This window comes from Phasianus colchicus, chromosome 13 (assembly GCF_987193195.1).
Source record: "Phasianus colchicus chromosome 13, bPhaCol1.hap1.1, whole genome shotgun sequence".
In the NCBI taxonomy this organism is placed as follows: domain Eukaryota; kingdom Metazoa; phylum Chordata; class Aves; order Galliformes; family Phasianidae; genus Phasianus; species Phasianus colchicus.
The window spans coordinates 11,445,379-11,466,986 of NC_143448.1; the positions used below are offsets into that span (position 1 = coordinate 11,445,379).

A 21,608-nucleotide genomic window follows, 5' to 3' on the forward strand; every position below is an offset into this window, starting at 1 on the left:
TGTTTCCTGCAAACAAAGGGCAAAACTCCAGAGCAGTAAACTCTGCACTCTGTTTGCCTGGTTGAGTATCACTGCAAATTCTCTCAGGGTGGCCACTTACATTGGACTGCTGAGGTTCCCTGCGTTAGTAAACTGGCTCTGCGCAAGGTGAAACTACAGGAATCCCTGCTTGTGACAGCTGGCTTCCATCCTGATGGGCATGCATGCCCCAACTAGCCTGTAACCCACAAACGACAGGGGGAACCCTGTGCTATAAGGCCAAATAGCTGTACTGCACTCATTGCTCTCTCCTTTTGCTGAAGCAAACCTGATTGATTTCCATAAGCAATTTTTTTGTTCTATGTTCTGATCTTTCTGGTTTCTCAAAGCACCACCCACTCCAGTTTGCTTTATTGTTCCCCTTCACTCATTACTCTGCCTTTCAAGCTTTACTCTTCAACCTTTTTCTGCTGCGCTCTCTTTTTTCTGCTCATGTACACATTCTGCAAAATGTCTCAGCCCCTATCCCATTTTCATCCCGTCCATAAAGAACATGGTATCCAACTTGAAGGTCAAAGGTAGCTGCTATCCTGACTTTACTCCCTGTGCACACGCTATCTGTACACTCTGCTGAACTCGCGTAATAAAATAAACAAAATGGGTCTAAATCTTTACCACCTTGGCTACAGAGCCTTTGGCCAAAGGATCTACCAGCTGGACTTAGACTTCTGCAAAAGTGGAGATCCTTACTCTAAGGGACATAACCTAAACTAGTGGAATCAGGAAACAGTGCTACATACCTGCAAAGTGGAATTCGTGGATGCTGCTTGGAATTTCATTTTAATGGAGAGCATTTTGCAGTTTATGTTCAATCAATGAACAACACACAAGTCATAAAACGGGTGAGAAAAATGCTGGCATGTGATGACATTTACCTCCTGCACCCTACTGTGCTGCTACCTGTCTTGATTTCAGTAGTTGAAAAATAGAGACAAATCTCATGTTTATGGGCCCATAGCTAAAAGAGAGCCCACAAAGACATTTAGATTCAAGTATATAGGGCAGAAATGTTCAGATATCTGCATTTAAAGCAGGGTCACTTCATTATTTTTTTTAAATTCAGCCTCTGGTGAAGAATAAATGAAGCTGAAACACATAAAACCTAGCTTCATAGCTTCAGCTATGAAAATTTTAACACTGTCTGCTTTACTTGTGGCAATCTCACTCCAGGGTATCTCTGGGACGGAACAGAGCATCAGAGCTATTATTCACTGCTAAGCAGACGTGAATAAAATCACTTGACGTTATCTCATGAGTTAATTTAGCACTGTGCTTACATTTAAGCAGTCCGTTCCTCTGCGCTTCTCTGCATGCACACACAACACGAGCATGTGTTCTGTGCATATACATACAATGCTGCCTGGTTTTCTCCTTTTAAAAGGAGGAGAACAGCTCCTAAAGGGAAGAGTGCATGAAATCAAAATAAATCAAGATTATTTTTCCTTGCCAAAACACATTTACTAAAACAAAGAACAATTTGGGAAGAAAGAGATCGGGAACTCTGCCATGTTTGCTGCAGTCAAGTAATTCAGAAAGAAGAGATGGCTGGAGAGAACAGTAGGATATGAGTAGCTGGGAACAATCTTACATTCCTGCAGAGCTACAGAAGGGAGATTAAAGACGGGCAAGGGAAGGAAAAACAGGAGTAGCGCCCACAACTCCCACATAGCTGCACAATGCTGCTGGAAGGTAGCAGTACGGTCAGCAAGATGGCTGGGGTAGCTGGAGCAGCCTCAGAGTAACACATGAGAAGCAATGCTGAAACGATGTGATCCAGACTTGTTCTTGGCAGTCCAAACTGAAATGGGCACTGGAGTAATTCTGGAAGATGAAATCTCTCTCCAGTGCCAGTAACGAAGGCCTGTGACGCAGAGCTAAGAGACACTGGAACTGACAGATGGCACAGAGCGCAGCCTAGAGCACCGTGTAAATAAAGCACCATGGAAAATACGGAAAGCACAAAGCTAGCGCTACCCCTCTTGATCCGTCTAAGGCAGTTATTGCTAATTTAAAAAGAAAGAAACTCAGGGTCGTGGAGACTGTTTCTCCCCTTTCCTGATAACTACGAGCAATGTGAATTCCAGCACTGCACTGCTGTTCCAGACGAGGTACTGCAACTGTCAGAAACGTACTGCTATCTCAACTGTAAAACTCACTCACAGAACAGAACTGTCCTCAAAAATTTCAGAGGACATTTCTGTGTGTGCATCAGACCAAAACCTCAGGAACATCACCGTATCTTTGACATGAGAAAGACACTTTTACTTGCAAAACACGTCTTTATTGATTAAACGTGATTAACACAACATTGCTGCCAAATGCTTCTTCAGCAATGGCAAAGCTGCAGAAAAACCTGAGGAGCAGACAGACCTGTTAACTATATTGAATAGGGGAGGCTTCTACTGTGGACGCGAACCGAGGAAAAAGCAAAGGATCACAAAGTGGAAATCGATCCACTGCCATAATTACAGCGAATAAGCGTAAATATGAGAACTGCGACGAAAAGGTGGAAGGAAGGGACACGTTATTTTATCCTCAAAAATATTTTAAATAATTCCTTTTGCTATCCTAAATACTATGCCTATCATGTATGCTTAGACAGTAAATTATAGCTCTAGATTAGCTTTCTTGTTTTCCATTCTTTTCCTAGTTGGCTTTTCAAACATCTCCTTTTCCCAGAAGTCTACCTTCTTTTCCTTCAGCTTTCTGGCTTTCCTTTGTCTTAGATTTATCTCCAAGTATTCTTCATTTAGATTATGCAAGGGCCATTCAGCCAGACCTTCCCCATTAGGATTCCTGTAAACGGTGAGAAAGAAAGAGAAAAATCCTGAACTTTGTTAGCAATCCAGAAATCATCAAGAGAAGATTTCAGGACTGCTGATGAACAGGATCAGCATAATTATTCTACAGGCAGTGGAACTGAGGTACGAGGAAGTGAAAGGATTTGCCTGTATCCCTCCAGGTAACCAGAAACACAACCAATAAATCAATAAACAAAAACATGTCTCCTGAGGCCCACTACTACTGAGGAAATGGGCCACATTGTTTAGTTCCATAGATTTCATCCTAGCTTTGTGGAACTGAAATTCTCTGCTCTGACTATGACGAGGCAAAGGTTTCTTCATTCTGATTCAAGAGTATGGAATGCCAATCGTCAACTTTTCAAGAATATTCCCTTAGAACCAGTTACATGTACAACCCCATGTAAATACACCTCAACATATCACAAGGAATATCTGCTATTAGAATGCTTTCCTTATAAATCTGAGAAAAAAGCAAGAGAAGAACTGTACAGCGTTCTCCAGTTGTCCTCTAAGAGCAGGATATTATAAGTAATATGTTAATAAAGATATTAAAAAGTAGATGCAAAATGTAAGCTCAATCAAATGACTCTAGTAACAGATTAATTCATGCTTTTTACAACAGCTGGATTGCTCTAAAGTTCACGGCAGTAAATGGAAACAATTCAGTTTGCACGGACTTTGAAATAGACTATGAGCTACTCTGAAAATGACAGTCATGAAAGAAGAAAAAGTGTGGAAAAGCTTTATATATCTCATTCTCATGTTCTTCTTTCAAAATGAGAACTGTACCCAATCTGTTTCATGGGAAAGAAAGGACTGCTTTCTACTTTCTTTAGGCATAAGCATGTAGTGGGAAGTGCTGGATTCGCAATATTCCTGAGGAGGTGGTACCTTTCACTGAACCATTCAGTGGTCAGCACATTAGTTTGGGCTGTGGCACAAAGGATTCTGCCTGAAAGAACCTGAGCCCACACTTCTAAAACGCTACGAGAATGACCTAACTGTTATTGCAAAGGCAATTTGGAGGGCATGCTCCTAATTCTTCCTCAATGGACCAGTTCCATTTTTTTAAAAAGATGACCAATTGACTGAGTCACGTCACAAAGGGACTTTAACCCAGGCCTGGTTCACGTTTTCATTTTTTGGCAGTGTGTACATATGTAAACAATTATTTTCAAGGGGGAAACACATAAAGGGCAATACTTCATAGAAATAAAAACAAAAGATCTCTGCTGGACACCTTGAGAGCACATAAGTAATGGCATCCACTGCCATCGAACCTGCGTGATGCATTAGTTTCACAAAAACACAGTCAAACATCCCACTAGTTTTATGCCTTTGTTCCCCTCTATTTTTTCATGTTTGAATGACAAATACATAAGAATGTAAGTTTTTTTTAAACTGATATGCATTACGTTCATTATTTATTTTGTATGCAGCCCATGGCAATTCCTGTTGGCTCAGTGTGGCTCAGGCGAGCCAAAAGATTGGACAACCATGCTTTAACCTAGGTTTTAGATCTCCATGCTGAAAATGAAACAGTGGAGTTCCAGCCTTGCCCTAATGAACACAAGCTAGAACGCTCTGCAAAACAGACTGTAACCCATTCTCTGCAGCCTGAAAGCCAGTCAGCTTTCTCAGAAAAGAGGATGCATTACTTGAAATACCTCAAGCAGAGGAGAGAGTATTTTATAAATGAATCCTGAGGTATAACTTCTCACCCTATAGGCCTATGGTAGTACATACACTTAAAAGAAAAGCCAAACACGTTAAATTTAGAGGCAGCCACTGTTCCAGCTTGCAGCTGAACATTCTGCCTGTAGCTCCAGTCTTTGTAACAGTTTACAGAACAGAAAAACACTTGTGATCCCACGGCTGGTTTTTGACGGATGCTCTTATCCTCACAGGAAGGCTGTAAGAACGACAACCAAGGACACTCTCAATAAGGAAGAGCAGAAGGAACAGACACAACACATGACACATTCGGTAAACATAATTTCTTACACGTTTGAATATACTTGCCAACATTCCCTTGGCTACCACAGAATCATAGAATAGCCTGGGTTGAAAGGGACCACAATGATCATCTAGTTTCAACTCCCCTGCTATGTGCAGGGTCACCTAGGCCAGGCTGCCCAGAGCCAAATCCAGCCTGGCTTTGAATACCTCCAGGGATGCGGCATCCACAACCTCCTTGGGCAACCTGTTCAGTGTGCCACCACCCTCTCCGGTCTGCTTGAACCTGAAAGGCTTTTATTTCCCCCGCTTGCTTCATCATTGATTTTTATTGCCATGAGCATTTTGCGCTTCCCAGGATACTCCCTTGTCACTAAGGGAGAGAATCAAGGAAACTTTTCCTGTGATCATGACAACAAACTACACACTAATGAGTTAGAAAGTCAAGGTTAAAATCTGCATTCTGACAAATTTATGGTGACCTTACCTCAGGTTGTAAAAGGAAAATGTATCCCCTACAGCTCTCACAAATCTGTGTGTTCTCTCCTTCTTTCACTCCTCATCTGTCCTGTGAGCTGTACCCAAAACTCCATTTTGTCTTCTTTCAGTTTCTTTGCTGCCTTTTGTATGAGGTCTATTTCCAGGTATCTTTCATCCAGATCATACTGAGGCCAATGTACCAAGCCTTCCCCATTGGGATTCCTGGAAACACAAAAGTGAAAAGTTACCTCTCCATTTGTGCTCTGACTTCTCAACCTGAGATCGTTCCAGAAGACTAACAGGAGCTCCGACTGCACGATTCTAGAACCTGAACTGATGGATGTTTTTATCAAAATGCTCATCACTGGAACAGCAAACATGTAATAATATTTGCCATTACTCTGGGATCTAATCCTCCGCTGCAGATCCAAATAGCTCTTGGATTTTATTTTGGATTGCGTGTTCATTTCCAGAGCTTTTCTTGCAATCATTAAGAAGAGAAACTATTGGTTTCGGTGCTTATCTTAGACTCTGCCACATTTACAGGAGCTACCATGCTGCTGCTGTGCTTCAGGCGACACAGACAAAACTAGAACTGCAGTTAGCACTATGGATCTCACCCGTTTCTAGCAAAGTTAGTCCAGTACTTCATAACAGTTCTGCTAAGTTTATTTTCTTCCTCTGTAGCATTCCCTGCAAAGTGAGAGAAGAAATGGCAATATTCAAAGATCAATGATCAGAAAGTCCAATCAATTCCAATACACTCTAACCAATTCCATGGCAAAGGGGCTGTGGATTAGATCATCTCTAAAGGTCCCTTCCAAGCCATACCATTCTACGGATCTACTTGTTACTCTGGGCTGTGGGAGTTCTACGTGAGCAGAGCAGATAAATTCATTGATGACAAGTAACTATTACCGGAAACAAAAAAAAACAGCTTATTTTGATTCCAGTGTTACTAAACAAATTCTATTCTGAATGTCCTCAGGTGAGTAAAATTAATAACAATGTTGATATAAAAATAATTGTTTTGCAAACACAGATACATCACCAGCTAAGAATGGCCATCCAAAGACAAAGGCAATCTCATCTCCATGATCTGCTTTTACAAACTCTGGTACGACACCTGCAGCTGAGCTTGGTCGATGCTGAAATTCATAAAAGTAGACTGGGTGGCCAGCATCTAACAGAAAATAAAATTAAAAATGAGAATGCTAGTATTGCAAAGGCCAGCAAATGCCAAATGCATTTGCATTGATGATAATGCATTTCACCACAAGCTACTTTGACAAAATAAAACACTAGCAGTTCTTCTGATAGCAAAGTGTGATACATACATAAAGTCCACAGACACACTCAAGAATGGAAGACAATGTTTGTTTGAGTAGATGCTGAATTAGGGACTCACCTCTATGGTATCTAGCCACTTCAATGGCAGCGAAAACAAACATGTGATCTCCTATTGCATCAAGAAGGCCATCTCGCACCTGAGCACGGCTCTCTGCTTTCCCTATGTATTCATTGAATACAAGATCAACCATGTCAGAAGTAAAACTCTGAAATGAACAAGAAAGGAACTTTTTATAAAAAGTGCCACCTCCATGTCTCTGGCTAGACTCCAAACATTACCATCTTTCAGAAAAAATCCCCTGCTGCGCCCAAGCAGACCTCACAGTTCACAGTGGTGCACCTTTACCTAACATAGATGTTCTTAGGGAGAAGAGATTGGAAAGATCAAAAAGGATGCCCTCAAATGCCATTAGAGAAAAAGCAACTGGTGATGCTAAGAGATAGATACGGAACTGTGTTCTTCCTCTTGTGGAAACAACCCTCGTAAGAGCAATGAAATCCTGCTGCATTTCATAAGATCCATTTCTTGCTGCAATCGGCCATAACTTACTCTCTTTCAGAAAAACCCTGGGCTCTGCCATCCCCAGATTATGATAGATTCCTATGGCTCTACATGATCCTTTATAAGTACTGGCTACGTTTATCAACTTCTTAATTCTTTCCTATTAATCTGCAATTTTTTGTTTAGTTTCAGGAGAGCACAAAGCAACCAGAAGGCTGAGAGCTTTGTAAAACACAGGGAAGCAAAACCTCCCCTGCATGTCTACACGCAGGTCTTCTGGTGGCATTTTAGGCATTCCGAGGTGTCCTTTCTAGTCTCCATGTGAAGCTTCAGAAAGGCTTATGAGTTCCGTAGGTGTTTTGACAAACCTGCTGGTAGAACACATATCTTGGATAACCTAGTGTATCTTGAATATCATCGGACCTATGTTTAGTTGCCTGCATTGCTTCTGGATTTCCACTGCGTTCCTTTTTAAAAAGATGGGGCATATAGGTTTGAGATTTGGAATATCTTCCATGTTGATCAGTCTCTGTCAGCAATACGAAATGCGAATATGGAATTATCCCAGTGAAGGAATAGCACTGGGGTATTCTGGAAATGGTCTCTCACCTCAAATGATAATACAAATGAGCTCTGTAACACTTGACGTGCAACTTGTTTGTCCAGACCATCTGTAAAATCAGGAAATTTCATTATCTGCATGACAAAGAGAATACACATTTATGAGGAAATCTTATATTCACAGGCTTATATTAAAAAATAACTATTTGAAGTCTCTTACTTTAGGAATTACCCATCTAAATTCACAGTTATTCACTCCTATTATATATGGGACTGGATTGATTGCTTTTTCAGACAGTAATTGCCTGGGACTCTTTGGAAAAAATACACCATCCACACATGAACTGATGAATAGCGGAACCTGGGGAAAAACAAACAAAGAAACATAGTAAAAGGTTCACCAAATGAACATATCAAGTGAAAATATAAGCAGTAGTGGTATTCAAGCTCCCTTATTATTCCTCAATAGATGCCTTGAACCAGAGATTTGCAAAGATTAGCATTGTGTTTAAATACTTGGGAAACGTAGGCTATTGTTAATTTATATCTCCTCTTAGTTAGAAGTGTCCTAGTATGAATGAATGGAGAGGTTAGAGAAAATCTAACCTCTACTTTGGAACTGCAAAGTAACAGGAAAACCAGGATGGTGGCAAGAAATTTAGAGGACAAAATGATGATGTTAAGTAATGTTCAGTTTCTCCAGGAGAAACTGTGACATCTCATACTCGTCTCTTCCCTTGACAGAACCTGACAGTGAAACACGTGTAGCTCAATGCCCAGACAGAGTTAAAGAGAAGGAACCTGTTCACAATTCTCAGGAGAGGTATTGCACAGTCGCAATGTTGTCAGATCCTGAAAACATAAAGAAGGGACAGATGTTAGATTGACTTCAAGTTCTCTTAATATTACAAGACATTTCAGCACGTTCTGTTACGATCAAATTTGAAATGCCCCTCATATACAAGGTATAATTTCACCTACCATTTTTAGAGTTATCTGTACTATCTCTTCCTCTGTTTTTCCTCTTAAGCATTCAACCAGAGCAGCAGAACTGGATTTTTCACAGCCAGATGCAGCAGCAATTCTCTGCAATCAATATAAATGAGTCACATTCGCATTTACTAATTTTCCTTATACTTCCCATACAAGGGCTCTATGTGCCACTGAGTCAGGAGACCAGACTAGGAAGACTGGGGGGGGGGGGCGGAAGGGTATCAAAATTTCTCAAAAAGGACCATCAAAGCCAGAAGTAATTCAGCTGTTTGAATATGATCATGTAGATGATAAATAAAAAGCACATTACACCCTTCTCAATGATGCATAGTCTTTTTGAATGAAGTAATGCTATTTCTCAGCTGTCCTTAGACAGATAGACCTCAGTGCAACGCTGCCTCCTTTACATCCCAGGTTAGCAAAACAAAGCTCTTGGAGGTTGTTTCTCACAGATGACAAATTGGGATGACTTGGGCTCTTCTTTTTAGTGATAACTAGGCTGAACAAAGTTTTGTTCCTTTGAGCACATCAGGCACCAGGCGGGAGGGAAAGAGAACAGTATTTGGATCTGGTGCCATTTTCCTGTCAAAAATAGCAGCTCAACTATTACTGCAGACAGTGTACTGCTGTGCATTTCCTACTCACTCACTGACTTCTCTCTTTGCTTCCTCGCTCTTCTGCTTTCACGCAGACATCTGAGGATCTTTGGGTATTTTTTAAAGCAAAGTTTCACTCAATGTGTATTACTGCAAACAGGAATACTGTCTCTAATGAAGGTGATTGAAATTCCACAGGAAAAAAAAAATCTAGATCCAAAACTATCTGAAAATTAAATATGCCACAAAATACCCACTTGTGCTTCTTCCTCAGGCTTCTCAGTGAAAAACCTGTTTGCAGTACCACTCTCTGAAATGGCCTTGTGGAACAAGCCCTTTGCCAGTGGAGACAAGACCTGGAAAAAAAAAAGCACTATCCAGAAACAAGAACAAGCATTACTGGAAATGCATTCTAATCACGGACATAGGATTTCAATATCAGAAACTGCCTTTTTTGAAAAAAATGTCATCTGAGTGTTACTCTGTAGCCTCTGATCAGAGTTCTGCTGTGCAAAGGTCTCTGGCAGCATTAACGGGGGTAAGTTCACTCCTTCCCTTTCCCTTCTCATAAAACTTTGCTTACAAGACTTCATGGAAGAACACTGCATGCCACATATCAATCAAGTATAAATCTGTCCAGCAGACTGGCTGTGCTGCAGAAGGGGAAAAACAACTCTAAGAGAGAAGTCAGGAGCAAACAGACAGTCAAATTTGAAGAGGACAGATAACATTTAGGGTTCCAAATGACATCATCTGGGTACAAAAGAACAATTCCAACAGTCAGAAGCTGCACTGTTATTACGTTGTATACCAGACTGAGGTGATGTCTGGTTTACCTGAAAACTACACATTTTTTCTCCATGATTTTTCATCAATCACTGAATCACAGAATCGTAGGGGTTGGAAGGGACCTCCAGAGACCATCGAGTCCAACCCCCTGCCAAAGCAGGATCCCTACACCAGGTCGCACAAGTAGGTATCCAGGCGTGTCTTGAATATCTCCAGAGAAGGAGACTCCACAACCTCCCTGTGCAGCCTGTTCCAGTGCTCCGTCACCTCACCATAAAGAAGTTCTTGCGCACATTGGTGCGGAACTTCCTATGCTGCAGTTTCTGGCCATTTCCCCTTGTCCTGTCTCCACACACTGCTGAAAAGAGTCTGGCCTTGCCACTCTGCCCCCCACACCTTAGATATTTATAGACCTGGATCAGGTCCCCTCTCAGTCTTCTTTTCTCAAGGCTAAACAGACCCAGTTCACTTAGCGGAGATGCTCCAGGCCCTTCACCATCTTTGTGGCCCTCTGCTGGACTCTTTTCAAGAGATCCCTGTCTTTTTTGTACTGGACAGAACTGGACACAGTATTCCAGATGAGGCCTTACCAGGGCAGAGTAGAGGGGGAGGATCACCTCCCTTGATCTGCTGGCCAGACTCTTTTTAATGCACCCCAGAATGCCATTGGCCTTTTTGGCCACAAGTGCACACTGCTGGCTCATGGCCAAGCTGTCGTCCACCAGGACACCCAGGTTCCTCTCCACAGAGCTCCTCTCCAGCAGGTCATCCCCCAACCTGTACCGGTGCATGCAATTATTCCTCCCCAGATGCAAGACTCTACACTTGCTTTTGTTAAACCTCATTTGGTTTCTTACTGCCCAGCTCTCCAGCCTGTCCAGGTCTCGCTGAATGGCAGCACAGCCTTCGGGCGTGTCAGCCAATCCTCCCAACTTCGTATCATCAGCAAACTTGCTGAGGGTGGCCACTATCCCCTCATCAAGGTCATTGATGAAGATGTTGAACAGGACCAGACCCAGCACCGACCCCTGGGGAACACCGCTGGTTACAGGTCTCCAACTGGACTCTGCACCGCCAATGACAACCCTCTGTGCTCTGCCAGTCAGCCAGTTCTCAACCCACCTCACTGTCCACTCATCTATCCCGCACTTCCTCAGCTTTTTTATAAGAATGTCGTGGGAGACAGTATTAAATGCCCTGTTGTAATCAAGGTAGACTACATCCACTGCTCTCCTCCCATCCACCCAGTCAGTGACAACATCATAGAAAGCTACCAGATTGGTCAAGCATGATCTCCCCCTGGTGAACCCATGCTGACTACTCCTGATAACCTCCTTCTCTTCCAGTTGTCTGGAGATGGCATCCAGCACAAGCTGTTCCATCACCTTTCCAGGGACAGAGATGAGGCTGACTGGCCTGTAATTACCTGGATCTTCCTTCTTGCCCTTTTTGAAGACTGGAGTGACACTGGCTATCCTCCAGTCCTCAGGCACCTCCCCCATTCTCCAAGACCTCTCGAAGATGACAGAAAGCGATTCAGTAATCACCTCTGCCAGCTTCCTCAGCAGCCGTGGATGCACCCCATCGGGTCCCATGGATTTATGAACATTGGTGTTGCCTAGGCACTCTTGGACTGCATCTTCCCTGACTAAAGGGAAGTCTTCCATTCCCCAGACCCTCTCACTAACCTCCGGGGTCCGGAATTCCCGAGGGAGAGCTTTTTCATTGAAGACAGAAGTAAAGAAGGCATTCAGTATCTCAACCTTCTCAGCATCCCCTGTTACCAGAACACCCCCCTCACTTAGTAGGGGAGCCACATTCTCCCTAGTCTTCCTTTTACTGTTAACATACTTAAAAAAGCCTTTTTTATTATCCTTTGTCACCTTTGCCAGATTCAATTCCAGGCGGGCTTTAGCCTTCCTCATCGCATCCCTGCAGGCCCTGACAACATTTCTATATTCTTCCCAAGTGGTCAGACCCTTTTTCCACATTTCATGAACCTTCTTCTTCCCTTTGAGTTTGTGCACGAGCTCCTTGCTCATCCACACAGGTCTCCTGCCACCCTTTCCTAATTTCTTGCTCACAGAGACACACTGATCCTGAGCTTGGAAGAAGAGCTGTTTAAATGCCGACCAGCTCTCACAGGCCCCCTTCTAACACCCTAGCCCATGGGATAGCTCCAAGTAGTTCCCGGAAGAGATCAAAGTTGGCTCTCCTAAAGTCCAGGGTAGCAATCTTACTTTTCACTTTACTTCTTCCACTCAAGATCTTGAACTCCACCATCTCATGGTCACTACAACCCAAGCTGCCCCTGACCTTTACTTCCTTGACAAGCGCTTCCTTATTAGTGAGAATAAGGTTCAGCAACACCCCTCCCCTCGTCAGTTCTTCCACCTGCATCAGAAAGTTGTCCTCAACACACTGCAGGAACTGTCTGGACAGCACGTGCCTGGCCACATTGCTTATCCAGCAAATATCTGGATAATTGAAGTCCCCCATAAGCACTAGCACCTGGGATCGTGACGCTGCTTCCAGTTGCTTATGGAAGGCCTCATCAACCTCCTCCTGCTGATCAGGAGGCATGTAGTACACACGTGTCAGCCACACCAGCCCTCCCCTTGATTTTCACCCACAAGCTCTCCACTGCTACAACATGTCCCTCAGGTGGTGTTCAATACATTCTAGCTGCTCTCTCACATAAAGAGCAACTCCACCACCCCGCCTCACCAGCCCATCTTTCCTAAAAAGCACATAGCCCTCCATGACAACATTCCAGTCATGCGAGCTGTCCCACTATATCTCCGTGACTGCAATGAGATCCTAGCCATGTGACCGCACACAGATCTCCAACTCTTCCTGTTTATTTCCCATACTGCGCGCATTAGTGTACAGACACTTTAGGGAAGCAGCATCCCCCTGCCACTCTCCATCCCTTTGAATTCCACCCTCATCACCTGTCAAGCTCTGTTTTGAGCCTCGAACTACCCGCTCAACCCCAGCAGCCCTCATTTTGTCCCCTTACCTCTAATGTACTAAGAGTGACTATGGACAGTGGGGTTTTTTTGCCAAATAATAAACATTCATGCCTGTGATGAACTTACCAGAGCAGATACACTGATTCCCCCTGCAGATTCTCCAGAGATGGTGACAGATCCCGGGTCTCCTCCAAAGTGTATGATATTTTCCTGAATCCACTGAAGAGCTGCCACTTGGTCCAAATACCCCCAGTTACCACGAGCATGCCTATCACCAGTGCTAGAAAGAAAGAACAGACTTCATTAAATGCTTGATGGAGAAAAAATCAACACTGAGATAAATACAATGCGCAGGATAAGGAATCAGCTGTGAAGGAGCCTCTCTACGTAATTTAAAATGAATTGGCTTGAAAAGGGTTGAGATTGGACCAGCAATCAAGCCAGAACAGTCTCTGAAGCAGATCTGGAACTTGCATGTCGCTCCCAACTGTTGCATGTGCAGTTAAGAAATAGAGAGTTTATTTGCAAAAGTGGGCCTCTACAGGCCTTAACACAAAGGATTTGCACACAGCATTTTTGAAATTTTTTTATCAAAATCAAAGACAGCATATCTTACCTAAAGTATCCAACTATACCCAATCTGTACTGAATTGCCACAACAACCACGTTGTCAAAGGCTGCTAATGCTGAGCCATCATAGGATGATGCTGCTCCAAGAACTAATCCACCTCCATGGATCCATACAAAGACCTGGAAGGGGAAAAAACAGAAACAGCTCAACACAGGGAAGAACTCCTTGAGATACAGACTAAATATCCTAGTTTGTGCTGCTTTACTCTTGAGTCCTTCAGATTACATTTCACAAATGGTCAATGTCTTTGAAATTGGAGGCTGGCAGCCTCACAACAGGCACTGATTTCATTAAATACTTGAATTTTACCAGTGCCCCTGCAGGAAATCAAGCACTGCCTATGTAAAAAAATCAGTAAGATTTTATTTGTCAATCGTTAAAAACTGCACATGCTGTGCAGGTTGCAAGTTTGCAGTACAAGTACTGTAATCCTCAGAAAGCTGTCTGAAGATTCAGGGAGAGGCTCAATCTGTCACATCAAATCACAGAAGCCATCAAGCCTGCTAGAGGTTTTGTAATGATTTTCCTTACTGGTAGCTTGTCCTGTTTTTCTGTAGGAACAGGTGTATATATATTCAGGTATAAGCAATCTTCAGACATCTGGAGACGAACATTTTCTTTTCCATTAGTAACAAGATCTGATTCAAACTCCCCTACTTTTTTTTGCTGCAGACACCTGAAAAAATAAGAGAAATAACAATCAATGGAAAAAACAAAAATGCCAAAGCTATAGAGTGAAGGGTTTTTTGCAAAGTACAAAACTCTGGTACATTTCTCGATCGCTGGCAACAGAAAACACACTGTTAAGTTTTGTTTCTCAATATGTTTTCATCCATTAAGCTTGCATGGTAAGGCCTATAAAAAGGGGCAGCAGTCCAGAGCAGTACAGTTTGACAACAAACACAGTTTTGCATGGTTCAGAACATTACAGAAGTATAGTTGCAGATGGATACAGCTATAAATCACTTCCAATAAAATGCATAATACTTATTATGAAACTTCAGCAGCTCTTTGTATTGCAGTTATTAGGGTAGAGTTAGCAAAGCAGGGCAGCAGTACAACTGGAGTTTCTTACATGTCCCGTTAACCATGTGACTCATCAGCATTTTATTCCAACTTTTTCTCAGCTTCTTTCTGCTTCTGCTTCAAAGCCGCACACCTTAAAAACATAACCAAATGCTCACAAAAGACCACACTGTCAGTCAGGTGTTGGTCCATATTGGCTCAGTTGTCATGCCTATTAGAGAGCACTCAATGAAACAGTAGCTTAGAAAGATTTCTTCAGAAATCCATTCACTGAAGCAGATCTGAGAGTAGGTGAGAGGACACCAAGGAATTTACCCTAGTGGCTTTTGATCAGCCTGAGTACCAGCATGCTCAAACTGCAGGTAACATAAAAATCATTGAGAACATAAAAGCTTTTCTTCCTGCTTTACTTACATTGGTGGGTAGGAAGTGGCATCTCTGACACCTTTCCACGGCTCAGGAGGCTGGGGTTCAGAAAACCTCAGTGGTCCAACAGGAGGCTTAGCAAAAGGAAGTCCCAGAAAGACATTTACGCTCCTCTCAGCCGCATCAACTTTGATTTGGTATCCTCGGGCAGTCCCATATTTGGTCACCACTTCTGGTTGCTCTGCTTTTTGCCCTGCGGGTTGCGTGCACAACATCGCATCACGGATTGGTCTCCTAGTGAGCAACTGACAGCTTTCTAAGAGCTTTGGCTACCTGAATGTGCACCTTCTGCTTGTTTCAACAACTCTCTGTCAAACACAAGCCTTCAACAAACGCTAATCGCTGGAGCTGACTTAAGTTCAGCCTTCATTCTGATAGTGTTCCCAGGTATGATCTCCCTCAGCCATACCGTGCCGGCAGCATATCATGTGCTTACTCTCCACACGCATCAGTAACCGTGGGTAGATTGTTGTTACTCAAAAGTCCACCGGATTGCCCTCATAAAGAAAAGGCATTTCCTGATCTAGAAAAGGATCTGTGAGTGCACAAAACACACTTGGGAATCTGGATAGAACCTACAGACAAACAAAAAACAACTTCTGCCACACCTGAAAACAGTCAGGCACTCACACATTCAGGTAAGATTTGCTTAAATCTCAGTATGAAATTTATCAGAATCAACACCAAACATGGCATATTGGAGTCTCTGACTCAGCAGACAAAATTTCACAATACGAATTTACTTTTGCTAGCTGCACATGAAAAAAAAAAACGAGACAAATGCCTGAAAGCAGACCAGAGAGAGAAACAAAGAGCTCTTTGCTGTTCAGACCTCAGTGGAAAACATTTTGGAAGCTTACCAGTAGCTACGAGTGCTGTGAGCCCGGCAGTGAGGATCAAGGACAGCAGCGTGTTCTTCTCAGTTGCCATTCTGCAGCCTGCTCACACACTTCCCGACTCTGTGCACTGCCTTTAGTACTCTGAAAGAATAGCTGTTGCGCAAGACAAACACTGATAAGGAAAAGCAGTGCTCAAGCTGTGAACCGAATTGGCCGGGGCCGGCCTTGAACAACTGTCATGACAGAATGGCACTGCTCCAAGGGGAGCGTAATGCAGCTTATCCGTACATGGGAATAGGGGAACCCACAAGTCTCATACCAGCTGCCTAGGGCTCCTTATGACTGCTCTTCACAGAACTTCAGGCAGCAGGGATTTGCTTAAAAATGCACTGGAAGCAGTCCTCAGAACACCAGCAGATTCTTCCTGCTGCAGAACTGCTACCATTACCGTCTGTAACAATTAAGTCAGCACTGACTTTCACTGCACAGAGAACAAACCAGGAAAACTCTCCTACTAATGCATACTTTTTGACAAAAGCAATACAGGAGAAATCCTAGCTTTTCCTGCAGGGTCAATGCTCCACCCGCCACTCAGTCCTGTGCACTCAGAAATGTTTAGCTGGTATCTCACCATACACGAGTTTTGCAACAGCTAAGAGAGGTTTTCTCCATTACTGCAGTACAGGAGCCGTATGCAAGGGTTTGAGTGTAAGAACACATTTAACCCCTCTGAGACATCAGGAGGGTTTACTTCCATGTGAACTCACATCTACCACTAAGAAAGTGCTGAATAGAAGTAGATTGCCATTCTGTAACTAGGTGGCTGTGTTTGATTTTTGTTCCCAGGCTCTGACTTTGTTTTCCTGGCTCTTTTTTTACTTTTTCTCTTTTTCTTTTTCTTTTGGCCTGCGTCAATAGATCTTACCCTTGTAAGCCTGTTTTGCAATCACATGTCATGAAAATAATTCTCAGTTGCCAGAGACAGCACTTCTGTAGATTATTTTAGTGACTCACTTTTTTTTCAGCTATGTGTGCCCCAAATCCAGTGATTAGATTAGTTCTACACAATGTATGAAGCACACGCAGTCCTGTGTGCTGAAGCTCTGTTTGTGTGTTCAGAAAAGATGCTTTACTCCACACCCAACTGGTGACTGGTCACAGTTCATAAACAGTGTAGACAGGAGCTTCTTGGTAGACTTTTTCAGGCTGCGTAGATGTTCTTGGAGAGCCTTTTTTTCTTGTACTGTTTCTCAAAAGTAAAGGTCGTGCCATGAAAACTGGGCTGTCTTTATTCTGCACGTTTAGTCATAAAGTTCTTGTCTGATCCGTGTATGCACAGATAAAGGCAACAACTGAAAACAGGAGCCTGGAGCTCAAATACTGGGGACGTTTAGCATAAACTACCCACTACTTATTTGTGTGATAAATGTTTCCTGCAAACAAAGGGCAAAACTCCAGAGCAGTAAACTCTGCACTCTGTTTGCCTGGTTGAGTATCACTGCAAATTCTCTCAGGGTGGCCACTTACATTGGACTGCTGAGGTTCCCTGCGTTAGTAAACTGGCTCTGCGCAAGGTGAAACTACAGGAATCCCTGCTTGTGACAGCTGGCTTCCATCCTGATGGGCATGCATGCCCCAACTAGCCTGTAACCCACAAACGACAGGAGGAACCCTGTGCTATAAGGCCAAATAGCTGTGCTGCACTCATTGCTCTCTCCTTTTGCTGAAGCAAACCTGATTGATTTCCACAAGCAATTTTTTTGTTCTATGTTCTGATCTTTCTGGTTTCTCAAAGCACCACCCACTCCAGTTTGCTTTATTGTTCCCCTTCACTCATTACTCTGCCTTTCAAGCTTTACTCTTCAACCTTTTTCTGCTGCGCTCTCTTTTTTCTGCTCATGTACACATTCTGCAAAATGTCTCAGCCCCTATCCCATTTTCATCCCGTCCATAAAGAACATGGTATCCAACTTGAAGGTCAAAGGTAGCTGCTATCTTGACTTTACTCCCTGTGCACACGCTATCTGTACACTCTGCTGAACTCGCGTAATAAAATAAACAAAATGGGTCTAAATCTTTACCACCTTGGCTACAGAGCCTTTGGCCAAAGGATCTACCAGCTGGACTTAGACTTCTGCAAATGTGGAGATCCTTACTCTAAGGGACATAAACTAAACTAGTGGAATCAGGAAACAGTGCTACATACCTGCAAAGTGGAATTCGTGGATGCTGCTTGGAATTTCATTTTAATGGAGAGCATTTTGCAGTTTATGTTCAATCAATGAACAACACACAAGTCATAAAACGGGTGAGAAAAATGCTGGCATGTGGTGACATTTACCTCCTGCACCCTACTGTGCTGCTACCTGTCTTGATTTCAGTAGTTGAAAAATAGAGACAAATCTCATGTTTATGGGCCCATAGCTAAAAGAGAGCCCACAAAGACATTTAGATTCAAGTATATAGGGCAGAAATGTTCAGATATCTGCATTTAAAGCAGGGTCACTTCATTATTTTTTTTAAATTCAGCCTCTGGTGAAGAATAAATGAAGCTGAAACACATAAAACCTAGCTTCATAGCTTCAGCTATGAAAATTTTAACACTGTCTGCTTTACTTGTGGCAATCTCACTCCAGGGTATCTCTGGGACGGAACAGAGCATCAGAGCTATTATTCACTGCTAAGCAGACGTGAATAAAATCACTTGACGTTATCTCATGAGTTAATTTAGCACTGTGCTTACATTTAAGCAGTCCGTTCCTCTGCGCTTCTCTGCATGCACACACAACACAAGCATGTGTTCTGTGCATATACATACAATGCTGCCTGGTTTTCTCCTTTTAAAAGGAGGAGTACAGCTCCTAAAGGGAAGAGTGCATGAAATCAAAATAAATCAAGATTATTTTTCCTTGCCAAAACACATTTACTAAAACAAAGAACAATTTGGGAAGAAAGAGATCGGGAACTCTGCCATGTTTGCTGCAGTCAAGTAATTCAGAAAGAAGAGATGGCTGGAGAGAACAGTAGGATATGAGTAGCTGGGAACAATCTTACATTCCTGCAGAGCTACAGAAGGGAGATTAAAGACGGGCAAGGGAAGGAAAAACAGGAGTAGCGCCCACAACTCCCACATAGCTGCACAAAGCTGCTGGAAGGTAGCAGTACGGTCAGCAAGATGGCTGGGGTAGCTGGAGCAGCCTCAGAGTAACACATGAGAAGCAATGCTGAAACGATGTGATCCAGACTTGTTCTTGGCAGTCCAAACTGAAATGGGCACTGGAGTAATTCTGGAAGATGAAATCTCTCTCCAGTGCCAGTAACGAAGGCCTGTGACGCAGAGCTAAGAGACACTGGAACTGACAGATGGCACAGAGCGCAGCCTAGAGCACCGTGTAAATAAAGCACCATGGAAAATACGGAAAGCACAAAGCTAGCGCTACCCCTCTTGATCCGTCTAAGGCAGTTATTGCTAATTTAAAAAGAAAGAAACTCAGGGTCGTGGAGACTGTTTCTCCCCTTTCCTGATAACTACGAGCAATGTGAATTCCAGCACTGCACTGCTGTTCCAGACGAGGTACTGCAACTGTCAGAAACGTACTGCTATCTCAACTGTAAAACTCACTCACAGAACAGAACTGTCCTCAAAAATTTCAGAGGACATTTCTGTGTGTGCATCAGACCAAAACCTCAGGAACATCACCGTATCTTTGACATGAGAAAGACAGTTTTACTTGCAAAACACGTCTTTATTGATTAAACGTGATTAACACAACATTGCTGCCAAATGCTTCTTCAGCAATGGCAAAGCTGCAGAAAAACCTGAGGAGCAGACAGATCTGTTAACTATATTGAATAGGGGAGGCTTCTGCTGTGGACACGAACCGAGGGAAAAGCAAAGGATCACAAAGTGGAAATCGATCCACTGCCATAATTACAGCGAATAAGCGTAAATATGAGAACTGCGACGAAAAGGTGGAAGGAAGGGACACGTTATTTTATCCTCAAAAATATTTTAAATAATTCCTTTTGCTATCCTAAATACTATGCCTATCATGTATGCTTAGACAGTAAATTATAGCTCTAGATTAGCTTTCTTGTTTTCCATTCTTTTCCTAGTTGGCTTTTCAAACATCTCCTTTTCCCAGAAGTCTACCTTCTTTTCCTTCAGCTTTCTGGCTTTCCTTTGTCTTAGATTTATCTCCAAGTATTCTTCATTTAGATTATGCAAGGGCCATTCAGCCAGACCTTCCCCATTAGGATTCCTGTAAACGGTGAGAAAGAAAGAGAAAAATCCTGAACTTTGTTAGCAATCCAGAAATCATCAAGAGAAGATTTCAGGACTGCTGATGAACAGGATCAGCATAATTATTCTACAGGCAGTGGAACTGAGGTACGAGGAAGTGAAAGGATTTGCCTGTATCCCTCCAGGTAACCAGAAACACAACCAATAAATCAATAAACAAAAACATGTCTCCTGAGGCCCACTACTACTGAGGAAATGGGCCACATTGTTTAGTTCCATAGATCTCATCCTAGCTTTGTGGAACTGAAATTCTCTGCTCTGACTATGACGAGGCAAAGGTTTCTTCATTCTGATTCAAGAGTATGGAATGCCAATCGTCAACTTTTCAAGAATATTCCCTTAGAACCAGTTACATGTACAACCACATGTAAATACACCTCAACATATCACAAGGAATATCTGCTATTAGATTGCTTTCCTTATAAATCTGAGAAAAAAGCAAGAGAACTGCACAGCGTTCTCCAGTTGTCCTCTAAGAGCAGGATATTATAAGTAATATGTTAATAAAGATATTAAAAAGTAGATGCAAAATGTAAGCTCAATCAAATGACTCTAGTAACAGATTAATTCATGCTTTTTACAACAGCTGGATTGCTCTAAAGTTCACGGCAGTAAATGGAAACAATTCAGTTTGCACGGACTTTGAAATAGACTATGAGCTACTCTGAAAATGACAGTCATGAAAGAAGAAAAAGTGTGGAAAAGCTTTATATATCTCATTCTCATGTTCTTCTTTCAAAATGAGAACTGTACCCAATCTGTTTCATGGGAAAGAAAGGACTGCTTTCTACTTTCTTTAGGCATAAGCATGTAGTGGGAAGTGCTGGATTCGCAACATTCCTGAGGAGGTGGTACCTTTCACTGAACCATTCAGTGGTCAGCACATTAGTTTGGGCTGTGGCACAAAGGATTCTGCCTGAAAGAACCTGAGCCCACACTTCTAAAACGCTACGAGAATGACCTAACTGTTATTGCAAAGGCAATTTGGAGGGCATGCTCCTAATTCTTCCTCAATGGACCAGTTCCATTTTTTTAAAAAGATGACCAATTGACTGAGTCACGTCACAAAGGGACTTCAACCCAGGCCTGGTTCACGTTTTCATTTTTTGGCAGTGTGTACATATGTAAACAATTATTTTCAAGGGGGAAACACATAAAGGGCAATACTTCATAGAAATAAAAACAAAAGATCTCTGCTGGACACCTTGAGAGCACATAAGTAATGGCATCCACTGCCATCGAACCTGCGTGATGCATTAGTTTCACAAAAACACAGTCAAACATCCCACTAGTTTTATGCCTTTGTTCCCCTCTATTTTTTCATGTTTGAATGACAAA

General features: G+C 42.7%; 1 protein-coding gene across 1 annotated transcript; it reads right to left on the minus strand.

Annotated features, from left to right (window-relative positions):
• Nucleotides 1-2,298: 2,298 nt before the first annotated feature.
• Nucleotides 2,299-16,120, minus strand: LOC149916152 (fatty acyl-CoA hydrolase precursor, medium chain-like). The gene is made up of 15 exons (XM_090149345.1): nt 15,989-16,120; nt 15,117-15,321; nt 14,208-14,352; nt 13,662-13,795; nt 13,172-13,325; nt 9,539-9,637; nt 8,674-8,778; nt 8,494-8,544; nt 7,913-8,053; nt 7,741-7,827; nt 6,688-6,835; nt 6,331-6,462; nt 5,900-5,972; nt 5,287-5,501; nt 2,299-2,835 (listed from the first exon to the last, which is right to left on the minus strand). The coding sequence occupies exons 1-14, from the start codon at nt 16,056-16,058 to the stop codon at nt 5,324-5,326; spliced, it is 1,722 nt and encodes a 573-aa protein (XP_090005471.1). The 5' UTR covers nt 16,059-16,120; the 3' UTR covers nt 2,299-2,835; nt 5,287-5,323.
• Nucleotides 16,121-21,608: the final 5,488 nt, after the last annotated feature.

What these genes read in the sequence shown, in the direction of transcription:
- LOC149916152 (XM_090149345.1), bottom strand. Translation starts at nt 16,058, where the DNA reads ATGGCAACTGAGAAGAACACGCTGCTGTCCTTGATCCTCACTGCCGGG. An exon ending in GCCACTTCCTACCCACCAAT is followed by an intron (nt 14,353 to 15,116) that starts GTAAGTAAAGCA and finishes TTATTTTTTCAG; the next exon opens with GTGTCTGCAGCAAAAAAAAG. An exon ending in TTAGATGGGTAATTCCTAAA is followed by an intron (nt 7,828 to 7,912) that starts GTAAGAGACTTC and finishes TTTGTCATGCAG; the next exon opens with ATAATGAAATTTCCTGATTT.